Here is a 13,043-nt window from a genome sequence, read left to right on the forward strand (position 1 = left end):
CTGTCGTCATGTCCGTTCAGCCTGAGTCAAAGAGGATTTCCGCATTCCCCCAAAAAGGGGCGCGGTGCAGTGCGATGACGCGTTGCAGTTCTGGTCTATTGGCTTAAAAGATTGCGTGAGATTGTGAATCCGCAATGTTTCTAAAAGAACTTCGGTACGTCCATCTTTTGTTTTGTTGTTTGCCGTTCTGATACTTGGGTCAAATTGTCAAGTTAACGTGAAAGTTGACGAGCTAGAAACGCTGCCATCCGGTCTAGGGCGGGCTCTAGGCCGGAACCAGTAGGGTGACAAAATCAATTGTGGGCGGGAGCCAGGCTCTTTCTCGCCGAGAAGAGCCTGGTGACGCGAGGTTAGGCGAGAGCAGCCGAGTGCAGCCAGCCAATCAGAGGCAGAGAGGGGCGGGTTATGCCTTCGCATAGCCTTCGCCATCATCCGAAAAAAAATATCGCCAATTTGCAGGCAGGCTCCAGAAAGAGAATTATGTTGACGAGAAAAGCGATCAAAACGTGTTTTTATGGGCTGGGAAATGCTTCTCGCCGTCGGCAGGTTCTCTCTGCAGCAGCAGCCAGGTGAAACTTGTACCAGCATTGTTTCATTTACGTTGATATTCCTGTAGTTCTTTTCTTTGTAGATGTGTCTTTGTGTGTGTAGTTCTTTAGCTGGAATCGAATGTTGCCGCATAATAATGGGGCCATTAGTAATATTCTGCAGGATTGCGCACGATTATTGGATGAATGTTGCACTTATTGCCTGATTGTAAACTCCAAGGGGGCCACTGCGCCCTTTGACCCACTTTCCTAGTTGTGTATCGTCATGTGAGGAGGAAGACCCATACGGTGTATAGAAGCAATCTATTTTTAATTTGACAATACAATTTGACAGTATAAGTTACTATGTATCAAAAAATGATTTTTTTTACCCACCAATCTCTTTTTGTAGTGTGTGTGTGTGTGTGTGTGTGTGTGTGTGTGTGTGTGTGTGTGTGTGTGTGTGTGTGTGTGTGTGTGTGTGTGTGTGTTACAACCATTGACTGGGTCAGTAACCTTACAACAGAGATTTGTAATTTCATGTAAACCAGCCAAAAAATAATGTTAAAAGTTAATTTTGCTAATTTTAATTTAATCTCTTAATACAAATTACTTACTTAATACACACCTTACAATGACAGTCAAAATCTACTATTAAGTCTTAAGAAAGGAGCTTTAATTGAGTATGTAATTACTGTAAAAAAAAATCATCTCACTCATACCAGTGGTGTTAAAGGAGAATTTCGGATCCCTCTCCTCACATTAATTATTATCTGACGACTCACCCAGTGTTCTCCATTGCGATTTTGAGCCTCCTAGGCGTTGTTGTGAGGTAAATAGTGTCCAAGCCAATCCTTGAATGGCGCTGCATCGGGGCCACATGGCAGCGTGCTGTTACTCCATGTAAATTAGTCTCGGCTCCCAGACGTTTGGTGAGCTGCGCCACCAAACGTCTGGGAATTTCGCTGTCAGAAACTGTCTGTCAGAGCCCGGCGAGAACGGCCGGCAGCAGACACGCCTACATTTATTATTAGAATTTTATTTGGTAGCGGCAATGCCATTTATCATAGTTCCAATATAGAGCAAGACACCGATGTGCTGCAAAGAGAGTTTATATCTGTTGTTTATTTTACAATAATATTTCCTACCCGGAAGTGGTCCGCTTGCTACTGTGAGTCATCAGCAGGCTCTGTAACGTTAGCCTCGGGAGTCGGGCTTATCGCTGGGGGAAATACCTCTAGCCGCCGGGGCCGGATGAAACACGTCCTATTAACAGGTTATGTTGGTTTCTAAGTGATTAATATGTTTCTCCGCAAACGCGGCGATGTTTTGCGAGACACTGGTTCTGCCCCCAGAACAGGCCCACCCACAACACTCATGATTGGTTCTCCGATGCAAGGCTTCCAACAGCGCCACCTAACGTTATGCAAAGATTTAAATAGTAATATTCTCAGTCTTACAGGAGTGAAACGGATTAAGACTGAGGGCTGAGTCTACATGTAAATAGACAGTTTTCTTCCCGTTTTCTACCCATATCGTCATTATATGATCCCTAAAGAAACATCAGAATGCTAATCACCCCTGGGCTATTTCCAGTAGTGTTTACCAGGGATCTCATATCCTCATTCGGGGTCTGTGTCACCAACTCTCGTCAAGTCACGGTCACGTGGCAGGAAAGTCTCGCGTGACTTGATGAGAGTTGGTGACACAGACCCCGAATGAGGATATGAGATCCCTGGTAAACACTACTGGAAATAGCCTGGACCCAGGACCTTCTTGCTGTGAGACAAACCGCACCGTTGTTATTGTTGTGAGAAGTGTGTGATGTTGAATTCCTGTATCTCCATTTCCTCCCAGACTGCGGCACAGCCAGGACCAGCAGCATGGGATCTCCTCCACTCGTCCGGAGACCTCGACCGCTAAGACCCTCATGGACATTGGGACCCGTCGCATCTTCACCGAAGACCACGACCTGTTCAGACAGAGCGTCCGTCGCTTCTTCCAGGAGGAGGTGGTGCCCTACCACGCAGAGTACGTCCAGAGAGGTTTAAAGACCACCAAGTTGCAGCCGTTGAATGCCAATTGAGATTTGAACGGTTTACCGGCTGAATCCCTCTTCATCTCACCCAACCCATTTGTCCCTGGCACAGGTGGGAGAAGGCAGGCCAGGTGAGCAGGGAGCTGTGGGAGAAGGCCGGGGAACAAGGTCTGCTGGGGGTCCTGATACCAGAGGAGCACGGGGGCATCGGAGGAGACCTTCTGTCTGCTGCTGTCGTCTGGGAGGAGCAGTGAGTCCTTCTTTAAATGCTTCTTTAATGGAATACTTAGTCACACTGGAATGAAAACTTATTTATTCTAAGTATCAAAATCTCATTACCTTTTAATTGGAAACCTTTAGTGGTGACATCATCATGTACCAGAACGTGACATAATAATTCCAGGCACCAAGATTTTCCTTTAAAAATCCAGTCCAACTCCTCTGCCCTTCCCATCAAATGAAATTGCCTTTGTCTCTTTAATTTAAATCACATTGGTTTACACTTTTGAATGATTGCTCCCTGACTTATGTCCTGCCCCAACATCCTATTTCAACAGGACATGCATCACATTAAAGGATAAGTTCACCTAAAAATGAAAATTCAGTCATTATCTACCCACTCCCATGCTGATGGAAGGATGGGTGAAGTTTTTTAGTCCACAACCAACACAGACCACAGACAAACTTTCAAACATAAAGAAAAAAGAAAAAGGCTCCATTCTATTCCTATGGCATAATCCAAGTGTCCTAAACCCCCAAGATGCCAAGTTGACTTGAAAATACATCATTTACACCCTGTTTTTAACTGAAATGTTCAGGGAACATCTATAATACTTTAGGTACTCCGTGTACTTTAAGATCTGACATTTCCTCAGAAGAAGAGATGATGTGTGTTTACAGTAGCCAGCTGGTTGGCTGTCTGTCTTGCAGGATGTATTGCAACTGCTCCGGCCCAGGTTTCTCCTTGCACTCTGACATCATCATGCCCTACATCAGCCACTACGGCACCAAGGAGCAGATCGAGCGCTTCATCCCCCAGATGACTGCTGGGAAAAGTATTTGTGCCATCGCCATGACGGAGCCAGGGGCAGGCAGGTGAGCACTGCATGATAGAGCCAGGGGCAGGCAGGTGAGCACTGCATGATGGAGCCAGGTGCAGGCAGGTGAGCACTGCATGATGGAGCCAGGTGCAGGCAGGTGAGCACTGCATGATAGAGCCAGGGGCAGGCAGGTGAGCACTGCATGATGGAGCCAGGTGCAGGCAGGTGAGCACTGCATGATGGAGCCAGGTGCAGGCAGGTGAGCACTGCATGATGGAGCCAGGTGCAGGCAGGTGAGCACTGCATGATAGAGCCAGGGGCAGGCAGGTGAGCACTGCATGATAGAGCCAGGGGCAGGCAGGTGAGCACTGCATGATGGAGCCAGGTGCAGGCAGGTGAGCACTGCATGATGGAGCCAGGGGCAGGCAGGTGAGCACTGCATGATGGAGCCAGGTGCAGGCAGGTGAGCACTGCATGATGGAGCCAGGGGCAGGCAGGTGAGCACTGCATGACGGAGCCAGGTGCAGGCAGGTGAGCACTGCATGACGGAGCCAGGGGCAGGCAGGTGAGCACTGCATGATGGAGCCAGGGGCAGGCAGGTGAGCACTGCATGATGGAGCCAGGGGCAGGCAGGTGAGCACTGCATGACGGAGCCAGGGGCAGGCAGGTGAGCACTGCATGATAGAGCCAGGGGCAGGCAGGTGAGCACTGCATGATGGAGCCAGGTGCAGGCAGGTGAGCACTGCATGATGGAGCCAGGGGCAGGCAGGTGAGCACTGCATGACGGAGCCAGGTGCAGGCAGGTGAGCACTGCATGACGGAGCCAGGGGCAGGCAGGTGAGCACTGCATGATGGAGCCAGGGGCAGGTGAGCACTGCATGGCGGAGCCAGGGGCAGGCAGGTGAGCACTGCATGACGGAGCCAGGGGCAGGTGAGCACTGCATGGCGGAGCCAGGGGCAGGCAGGTGAGCACTGCATGACGGAGCCAGGTGCAGGCAGGTGAGCACTGCATGACGGAGCCAGGTGCAGGCAGGTGAGTACTGCATGACGGAGCCAGGTGCAGGCAGGTGAGCACTGCATGACGGAGCCAGGGGCAGGCAGGTGAGCACTGCATGATGGAGCCAGGGGCAGGTGAGCACTGCATGGCGGAGCCAGGGGCAGGCAGGTGAGCACTGCATGACAGAGCCAGGTGCAGGCAGGTGAGCACTGCATGACGGAGCCAGGTGCAGGCAGGTGAGTGCTGCGTGATGATGGAGCCAGGGACAGGCAGGTGAGCACTGCATGATGGAGCCAGGGGCAGGCAGGTGAGCACTGCATGATGGAGCTAGGGACAGGCAGGTGAGTGCTGCTTGACGGAGCCAGGGGCAGGCAGGTGAGCACTGCATGATGGAGCCAGGGACAGGCAGGTGAGTGCTGCTTGACGGAGCCAGGGGCAGGCAGGTGAGCACTGCATGATGGAGCCAGGGACAGGCAGGTGAGTGCTGCGTGATGACGGAGCCAGGGGCAGGCAGGTGAGCGCTGCATGATGGAGCCAGGGACAGGCAGGTGAGCGCTGCCTGACTCTCCAGCATAGAGTGGATCTGGAAGAAACGTCACAGTATTACAGTGAAGCCCATGTTGCATCGTAGATGTAGAGCTGCAACACACGATTATTTTCAGCATCAATTAATCTTTGGACCATTTATTGCATTAATCATTTAGTCCAGTAGTTCCCAACCCCCGGGCCACGGACCGGTGCTGGTCCACAAAGCATTTGCTGCCGGGCCGCGAGGAAACTATATGATTCGGCAGGGAGAAAAAGACAGAGAGAGAGAGGGAGAGAGAGACAGAGAGAGAGAGTGAGATAGAGACAGAGAGCGAACGAGTGAGACAGAGAGAGAGAGACCTATAGTGGGCATTAATAAGAGAGAGAGTGGTGGCGTGAAAGTTAAAGGCAGGAGCAAGGAGAGGATCATAAAACATTGTGCTTTTTTCCATGCACGCATTAAAAAGAGCCCACGCTGGAACCATTTGCACATCAGGTTACAATGCACACCTCTTTTGTGTAGTAAAAAGACGACTAAGTGAAATCATAAAGTGTTGTAAACACATTTCTATCTTGTGGCCATCCACAATGATATGATTGAAGAAACACAGGGCTCCCACACACATTGGTGAGTTGCAATGTTTTCATATGTTCATGCGAGGAAAATATGCCCTGTGTGTTTGATATCCAAACATATGAACTATGCGCTAAATGCGTTTAATATCCATTAAAACATCTCCCATAATACATCTGTTCATCTAGCTTGGGTCACACGCACGCACGCACGCACGCACACACACACACCCCCCACACACACACACACACACACACACACACACACACACACAACCTTAGCAGCTAAGGCTTACCTGGATAATCAAAATCCTAATGACTAATACTGCTTTTGTAGACATTTCACATTTATGAAGAATGCCATGAAGTTATATTCTTGGCTTTTTGTCTTCCCAGTGATCTGCAAGGTGTGAGGACAAACGCCAGGAGGGACGGCAGTGACTGGATCCTCAACGGCAACAAGGTACAGCTGGGGGTGGGGGGTGGGCAGGAAGCACTTCTCTGATACACGGGAGAGATGGTCAATGTGAATTTGGCCATCAACTCGTTTGTACGTAGGTGTTCATCTCTTCTCCATCTTCGCTCTGTAGGTGTTCATCTCTAACGGCTGGATGAGCGACCTGGTGGTGGTTGTGGCCGTGACCAACCGCGAGGCGAAGGTGGCGGCCCACGGCATCAGTCTATTCCTGGTGGAGGACGGCATGAAGGGCTTCCAGAAAGGACGCAAGCTGGACAAGATCGGCCTGAAGGCCCAGGTACTGGAACCTGAAGGAAAATATCTGTTTTCCCGGTCGTTGCTCCACCCCCTCTGCCGATCTGGGGAGAGTTGGAGACTAGCACAAGTCATGCTTCCTCCGCTTCTTTTCACCTGACAGCGAGGAGTTTCCCCCCGGCAGGACGTAGCGCGTGTCACGATCACACTATTCCCCCAGTTCCCCTCCCCCCCAAATAGGCACCCGGACCAACCAGAGGACGCACTAGTGCAGCGAGTGCGACCACTGACCAGGACACATACCCTTAATCCAGCTTCCCACCCGGCGCAGACACAGCCAAATGTGCCTGTGGACGCCCGACCAAGCCGGAGGTAACACGGTGGCTCGAACATGCGACTCTCGTGTTGGTAGGCAGGGAATCAACCACTGCACTACCCGGTAGCGTTGGGCGGTATCCAATTTTTGATACCTTGAAACTTTCCCGAAATTTTACCCCGGTATATGGTATTACCGTCTGTTTAAAAATCACATAAAAAACGCATTGTAGGGCACAGAGCAAGACTGAGACAGCAGGAGAGAGAGAGAGAGAGAGACATGTGGTTTTTCTGTTTCATCGCGGCACATTGTCGGAGAAGCTGTCACATGACGTGTGATTATGGTCGCTTGACTCTTCTAAATAGGTCGTCTTTTTTGACAGGTTATTTATTTGACAAATTACACATTGTATTCATTGTTCTGTCGTCACGTTCATAGCATCTTCAACCACACAGACAGTGGTGCTGAACAAACACTCTTAAAGCGTTTGTTGTGCACATTGGACAGCAGAATTTTGGTAATGAAACTAAAGACTGTATTGAAACTGATACCATTACTATTTTCAAATACCCCGGTATAAGGTATGACCTTATTACCCACTGGTGTTGCAATAAAAAACCTTAACTGGAGCCCTTGCAGTGTGCAAACTTTTTACAACTTTCTCTGCACTAATCACTGTAATGGCCCATTTCCACCGCTGGCATCAACGCGGCCCCGCACAGCTCATCTAGCTTTTTTGTCTCATTCCACCGATCAAAAACGTGGACAGCCCGGGTTGAGTCGGGGTTGAGTCGTGCTGCTTTTGGTCCCTGCTCTGTTGAGGTTCTAGGGCTGTGGACCCGGTACCATACGGTGACGTGAAAACACTGCAGACGACTGATTGGTCAGGCAGAATCGTGTTTACTGTAGGCATCTACTGTCAATGCTGGATACCAGTTTAGGGGGGCTTACCTTCTCTTCTGTTATTTCCAGAAGTTGCTGCCTTCGGCTCTGGTGAAATAAAATCGATCTCCTTGCTCAGCTTTAACATGCGGTGGTTTTCAATTGTTTTGAGAGAGAAAAAAGTCCGCTCCTCGGGAAGCCCTTTGTAGTTGGCTCCGCTAGGCCGCGGTCTTACCTGTTGAGTTGCCGCTGGGGTTCTCCCCGTAGCGCCTCTCCCGTCCCCGCGCAGTGCATGCATGTGAGTTTGAGTAACAACAAAGTGATATCCATTCTCCTAGCCGATTGTCACATTTGCCCATGTACACTGTAGGTCATTTAGAGGCACCAGTATTTCATAATCAGTTTAAAACTTCCGTGTATGGATTTAATTTTAACGTTATACTTATAGCCTACTTCGGCTATGGGCGGAGGGCAGATATGCGGTCGCTATGACGACCAAGTGTGGGCCGAGGCAAGTAAACTTTCTATGGAAACAGAGTCTATATCAAGTAGAGCCGAGTAAGACCAGATCGAGTAGAGCTGTACTGTGCTGTTATACTGTATGTGGTGGAAATGAGCCATAAGTTCTGCACCTGCCCTACTAGGCTGGGATGTGCGTGTCCCCTTCTACCTTTGGATGACCTTATTACCGCCCAACCCTACTACCCGGACAATATCTCTGTTTTTCTATGTTATTCTCCATCATGCATGATCATTCTAGGGTCACAGGACTTTTGGTACTGTATATATCTGTTGTCAGGACACCTGACTATGACCTCTCACCTCCTTAGTATTGACCAAGCCTAAAATGTTAATATAAATATGTTCCTTTATTCCTGTGAAGGGCACATCAGCTCCATCGGATGCTTTAGCATTGAGGTTATTCCGTCATATTCCTCCTCCTTTTTCAGGACACAGCCGAGCTGTTCTTTGAGGATGTGCGTCTCCCAGCGGACGCCCTCCTCGGAGAAGTCAACAAGGGTTTCTACTACCTGATGAGTCAACTACCTCAGGTACGTGGAATATGAAGGGAAAGAAAGTTAAACTCTTAATTATTATCTGTGACTTTTATCAGCCTCTGTTGGTGCTCAGTAGAAATGGCAAGACAATCGATAGAACCTTTCTTCTCCTACAGAAGTCTCCGGCAGAGCCCCCACCCCAACAGTTCTTTTCACAATTACAACAATAATAATACTTTGGCTCAAAGTGATTGACATAAGTAGAAGGCAAACAATTAAAAATATAAACGAGTAAGCTAGAGATGAGTAAGTATGAGTGAGTATTTCGGTCATTTTGAGCTATGAGGCACTTCACTTAATTAAACTTACTTAAACGGCCACCCTTATATTATGTCTTCTTTTTGCCTCTGTGCAGCCTAGTTTAGTTATTTTCTTTGCATCAGGTCAGTGAAATTGATTTGCAAGCCCAGCCAGTTAACTCACCTTTTGTATGTTTGGAGCAGGAGCGTCTGGTGATTGCCTGCATGGCCATAGCGAGCTGTGAGTTCATGTTTGAGGAAACCAGGAACTATGTGTTGCAAAGGAAGGCTTTCGGCAAGACAATCGCTCACCTACAGGTCTGTATACAGTAGCACTGCCATTCTGTGGTGTTGTTAAAGGGGCTTAAAGCAATACAACTGTGCCTTTTGCTTGGCTGTAAATGACTGTATGGCGGTGTCCAGGACTTTCCTGATGGTTTCCAGGACTTTACAACCTGGCCATGACGTTCCCCGGATCATAAAACACCGCCATGCACATTTTCAGCCCAATCCAACCTGAGGTGTGGTCATGCATTAAAGACGCACACAAGCGTGCACACAGACATTGTCAACTTTATTATATTGATTTTCACTGAGTCCAAAGTTAACATCCACATGAATTACTCAATGACCTGTCCCAAGGAAAAGAGTGCCCTATTGATTGGTGATGCAATTTTTATTCATCTTAAAATCACATTGAGGTACAGTACATGACTGATCAAACATTTTCATTTCCTGATTGTTTTTTAAAGCATTTCCTTGCATAGCTACATAGAAAACATTAAAATATTTTTTGTAAGATCAGCACTCACTCTTAATCAATTCAGACTGTGCAGCACAAGCTAGCGGAGCTGAAGACTGAGATCTGTGTGGGTCGAGCCTTCATCGACAGCTGCCTCCAGCTCCACACGGAGAAACGCCTCGACTCTTCCACTGCCTCCATGGCCAAGTACTGGTATGTCCCCCCCTGTCTTTACCAGCCTGTAGAAGTCCTTAAATGTCATTAATGGGAATATCCTGGCCCTGTGATGCGTTTAATGCCATTTTTAAAGGTTGTAGCATTTTCAAACATCAATCAATCACAGTTAAATTCATTGCAGTACCTTGGTATCCCATAAACAAATCAGACCAATATCTCAAAATCAATGTGGTAATGAACTTAGCTGATTTTCAGGGATTCAGTTAAGGAATTCAGTATCTCAGTCGAGGGAGATTTGGCAGAATCTGTGACCGCTGATTGACACAGCGATGGCACCTCTGACCCCTCAGTGAAACAGACTAGTCCATCCTGCCGCCATGTGCTAACGTCCTGGCTCTTTGGTCTTGTCCCCAGGGCATCGGACCTCCAGAACAAAGTGGCCACTGAGTGCCTGCAGCTGCACGGAGGCTGGGGCTACATGTGGGAATACCCCATCGCCAAGTAAGTGACACACAGCCAGTATTCCACAGCTGAGCCTATGTACAACTACTTAAACTTCACTGTGTGTCTCTCTCTCTCTCTCTCTCTCTCTCTCTCTCTCTCTCTCTCTGTTCCCCCCACCTCCCCCCTCCCTCCTCCCTCCCAGGGCGTTTGTGGACTCCCGTATTCAGCCCATCTATGGAGGCACTAATGAGATCATGAAGGAGCTGATCGCCCGCACCATCGTCAGCCAGAAGTGAGGGCTTTTGGACCTTTTTTTTCACAGTGGAGTGGCACTGGGGAAGCACACCTTATGGAGGTGACTGGAGAGTTTGAGTTTTGAAATGGGTTAGAAAGTCTGCAAAATGACGGGAAAAAACAATTCAAAGCTCAAAGTCTCCCAATCCAGTAAAGTGATCGAGGTAATGAAAAAGTAGCAATTTTGAAAATGAAATAAGATCAACATTTTCTATAATATACACTGATTGTATGGGGGTGATTAGACAACGAGGCTATTAGTAAAAGCACTTTAGGCATGACAGTTTCTCATTGCTGTGGTTAACCGAAGATAGGAAGTTGTGTATACACCACTCACAATACTGTCAGTATTGTATATTTTTGTAAATCAAACTTCATGTTCATAGTTGTCTCTGTGTATAACTTTATTGAAGAGATGATTTGTCAAATAAGTTTGTGTTTTTGTTTGTATGTTAACACTGAAAGTGTCCTTATACTGTTCTGCTAATTACCATGACCGTCTATTTAATGGGCCTTTACGCATCTAAAGTTGCTCAGAATTAACTCAGGATTAAATGTTAATATTCGAATTTTAAGTCAACTTTAATGCATTTTTTAAGATGCTGTTGAGTCGATAGACAATAAATATTCCAAATTGTTCCCAATTCTATGTCCTACATTATCATAGTTTTTGAATTAAAATTTTGAAAGCTTGAAATATGGACAGAAATTGCTGTTACAGTTCTTTCTTCTTCCTTTGAGCTGTGCAGCCTTATGGAGTTTTACAGCGTATGGAGCCAAGCTTACACCAACCATAGCTCTGAAGTGTGATGTGAAGTGTAAAATTATAGTTAGGATTAGGTTTAAATTAAGGTTAGTAATGGATGTAGTCAGCAATGATACTAACAATTACATTGATACTTGTGTCCGTGACTCCGTGCATGCCATCTCCTGCATTGCTCTATTTCTGCCAGTAGGTGGCAGTGAATGCATGGACAAAGCTTGTGGAATAATGACATGACCAGGCATCAATTATTTTCCTGTGTAGCACATAGAGGAGAGAGCCACAAGTTGACTCTGGAATTGAATTGGAATTTCACAAAGATGAAGTTTTTTCTTACCACATATCTGACTAAATATAATTTAACACTAAATTAAACATAACTAGTGCTAAATATTGTCAGTACTGATTGAATATCATAGAGTGTTAAAGCAACCTTTCAGGTCTTGTATTTGATTCATAATGTTTGATTTATAATGTTTAGCAAGTCAAGACAGCCTATTTGAGAAGGATGTGGCTGGCATGCTGTATGTGCTGCTTATCTCAAAGGCATACATCGTACCAGGCTGACCCTGATGATGCTCAAATTCCCCTAAACCCACTACAGTGGCAGTTTTGACACGGACACAGAGGAGGTGGCACAGACAGAACCCCCCCCCCCCCCCCAAGAGGAGTGCAGCTGATTTTCTCTGATCCATCTTTCTATCCCTCCCTCCTCCTCCCTCCCTCTTTTCCTGCCCCTCCCTTCCACTCTCGTTGGCTGCACATCCACATTAGGCCCCCTTCCCTCTCCTCTCTCGTTTTTTTCTCCCCATCTCTCCTCAGCAACAGCCACACCCTGGGTGCTTCGGCATTGCACTCAGTCATTATCACTGCGGACACAGTACTTTGCCTTTCAGCACTACTATACAGCCTGCCATGGTGTGGAAATCCACAAGCCGTTTTGAAAATGATCTCACATTTCACTTGGTTGGCACCTGCTGGGTATACAGTACTAGCTATGTAGAAACGGTCCACAATGGCCCACCGTCAGGCCTGTTCTTGGGGCAGTCGATGCCTACCAGCCGGCGCGCCAACGACGTAATGATGATGACATCATCAGCGATGACAATGATGTCGTAGCATAGAGTTCACCTGTGAGGTCATCGGCGATGTCAGACATAACACCGATGACCATATAAACAAAGTGTTCCGTGACGCTACACCACATCCGAGAGATTCCTGCTTGATTCAGGTATTCTTACTCCCCTAATAATGTCAACCATTAGCACAACTAATCCCGGACCCGAATTGAACCCCTGCTGTCTTACAACCAGCCAGGCCCTGCTGACCAGTGAACTGCCTTACACCCAGAGAGGTCAACAGTGGTAATTCAACCGCATCCCAGGACCGACATGTCGGTCCCTATCTCCATCTCCGTGATTCTGATCGATCACAGCCCGTGAGCCTTCATCCACGATCCAGCACACTTCACGAGGCAAGCCCAGAAGCCTTGCCCCCAGCAAGCACACTAGCTTTGCTACAAGCTACATGTCTGATTGTGGCTTGTGTTGAATATGTGACAAGCTCTATTTGTGTATACACAGATTCATGTTTCCCCATTAAATAGGCTACACACACATATTACACCATTATTATTCCTTATTACATCATAGGGCTGGGCGATATGGACAAAATCAAATATCACAATATCTTTGACCAATACCTCAATATCAA

At 47.5% G+C, this 13,043-nt stretch overlaps 1 protein-coding gene across 1 annotated transcript; it reads left to right on the forward strand.

Annotated features, from left to right (window-relative positions):
* Positions 1-444: 444 nt before the first annotated feature.
* Positions 445-11,218, forward strand: acadl (acyl-CoA dehydrogenase long chain). The gene is made up of 11 exons (XM_083632438.1): positions 445-569; positions 2,385-2,558; positions 2,678-2,815; positions 3,496-3,660; positions 6,100-6,166; positions 6,294-6,458; positions 8,564-8,665; positions 9,115-9,228; positions 9,738-9,865; positions 10,244-10,330; positions 10,476-11,218. Exons 1-11 carry the CDS (start codon positions 481-483, stop codon positions 10,567-10,569), a joined length of 1,323 nt encoding a protein of 440 aa, XP_083488564.1. The 5' UTR covers positions 445-480; the 3' UTR covers positions 10,570-11,218.
* The last annotated feature ends 1,825 nt before the right edge of the window (positions 11,219-13,043 follow it).

Source organism: Poromitra crassiceps, assembly GCF_964638095.1.
Source record: "Poromitra crassiceps genome assembly, chromosome: 3".
NCBI classification, from domain to species: Eukaryota; Metazoa; Chordata; class Actinopteri; order Beryciformes; family Melamphaidae; genus Poromitra; species Poromitra crassiceps.

Coding starts and splice junctions, on each gene's coding strand:
- acadl (XM_083632438.1), top strand. CDS start 481: ATGTTGACGAGAAAAGCGATCAAAACGTGTTTTTATGGGCTGGGAAAT. Junction 2,559..2,677: donor GTGGTGCCCTACCACGCAGA/GTACGTCCAGAG, acceptor TCCCTGGCACAG/GTGGGAGAAGGCAGGCCAGG. Junction 8,666..9,114: donor TGATGAGTCAACTACCTCAG/GTACGTGGAATA, acceptor TGTTTGGAGCAG/GAGCGTCTGGTGATTGCCTG.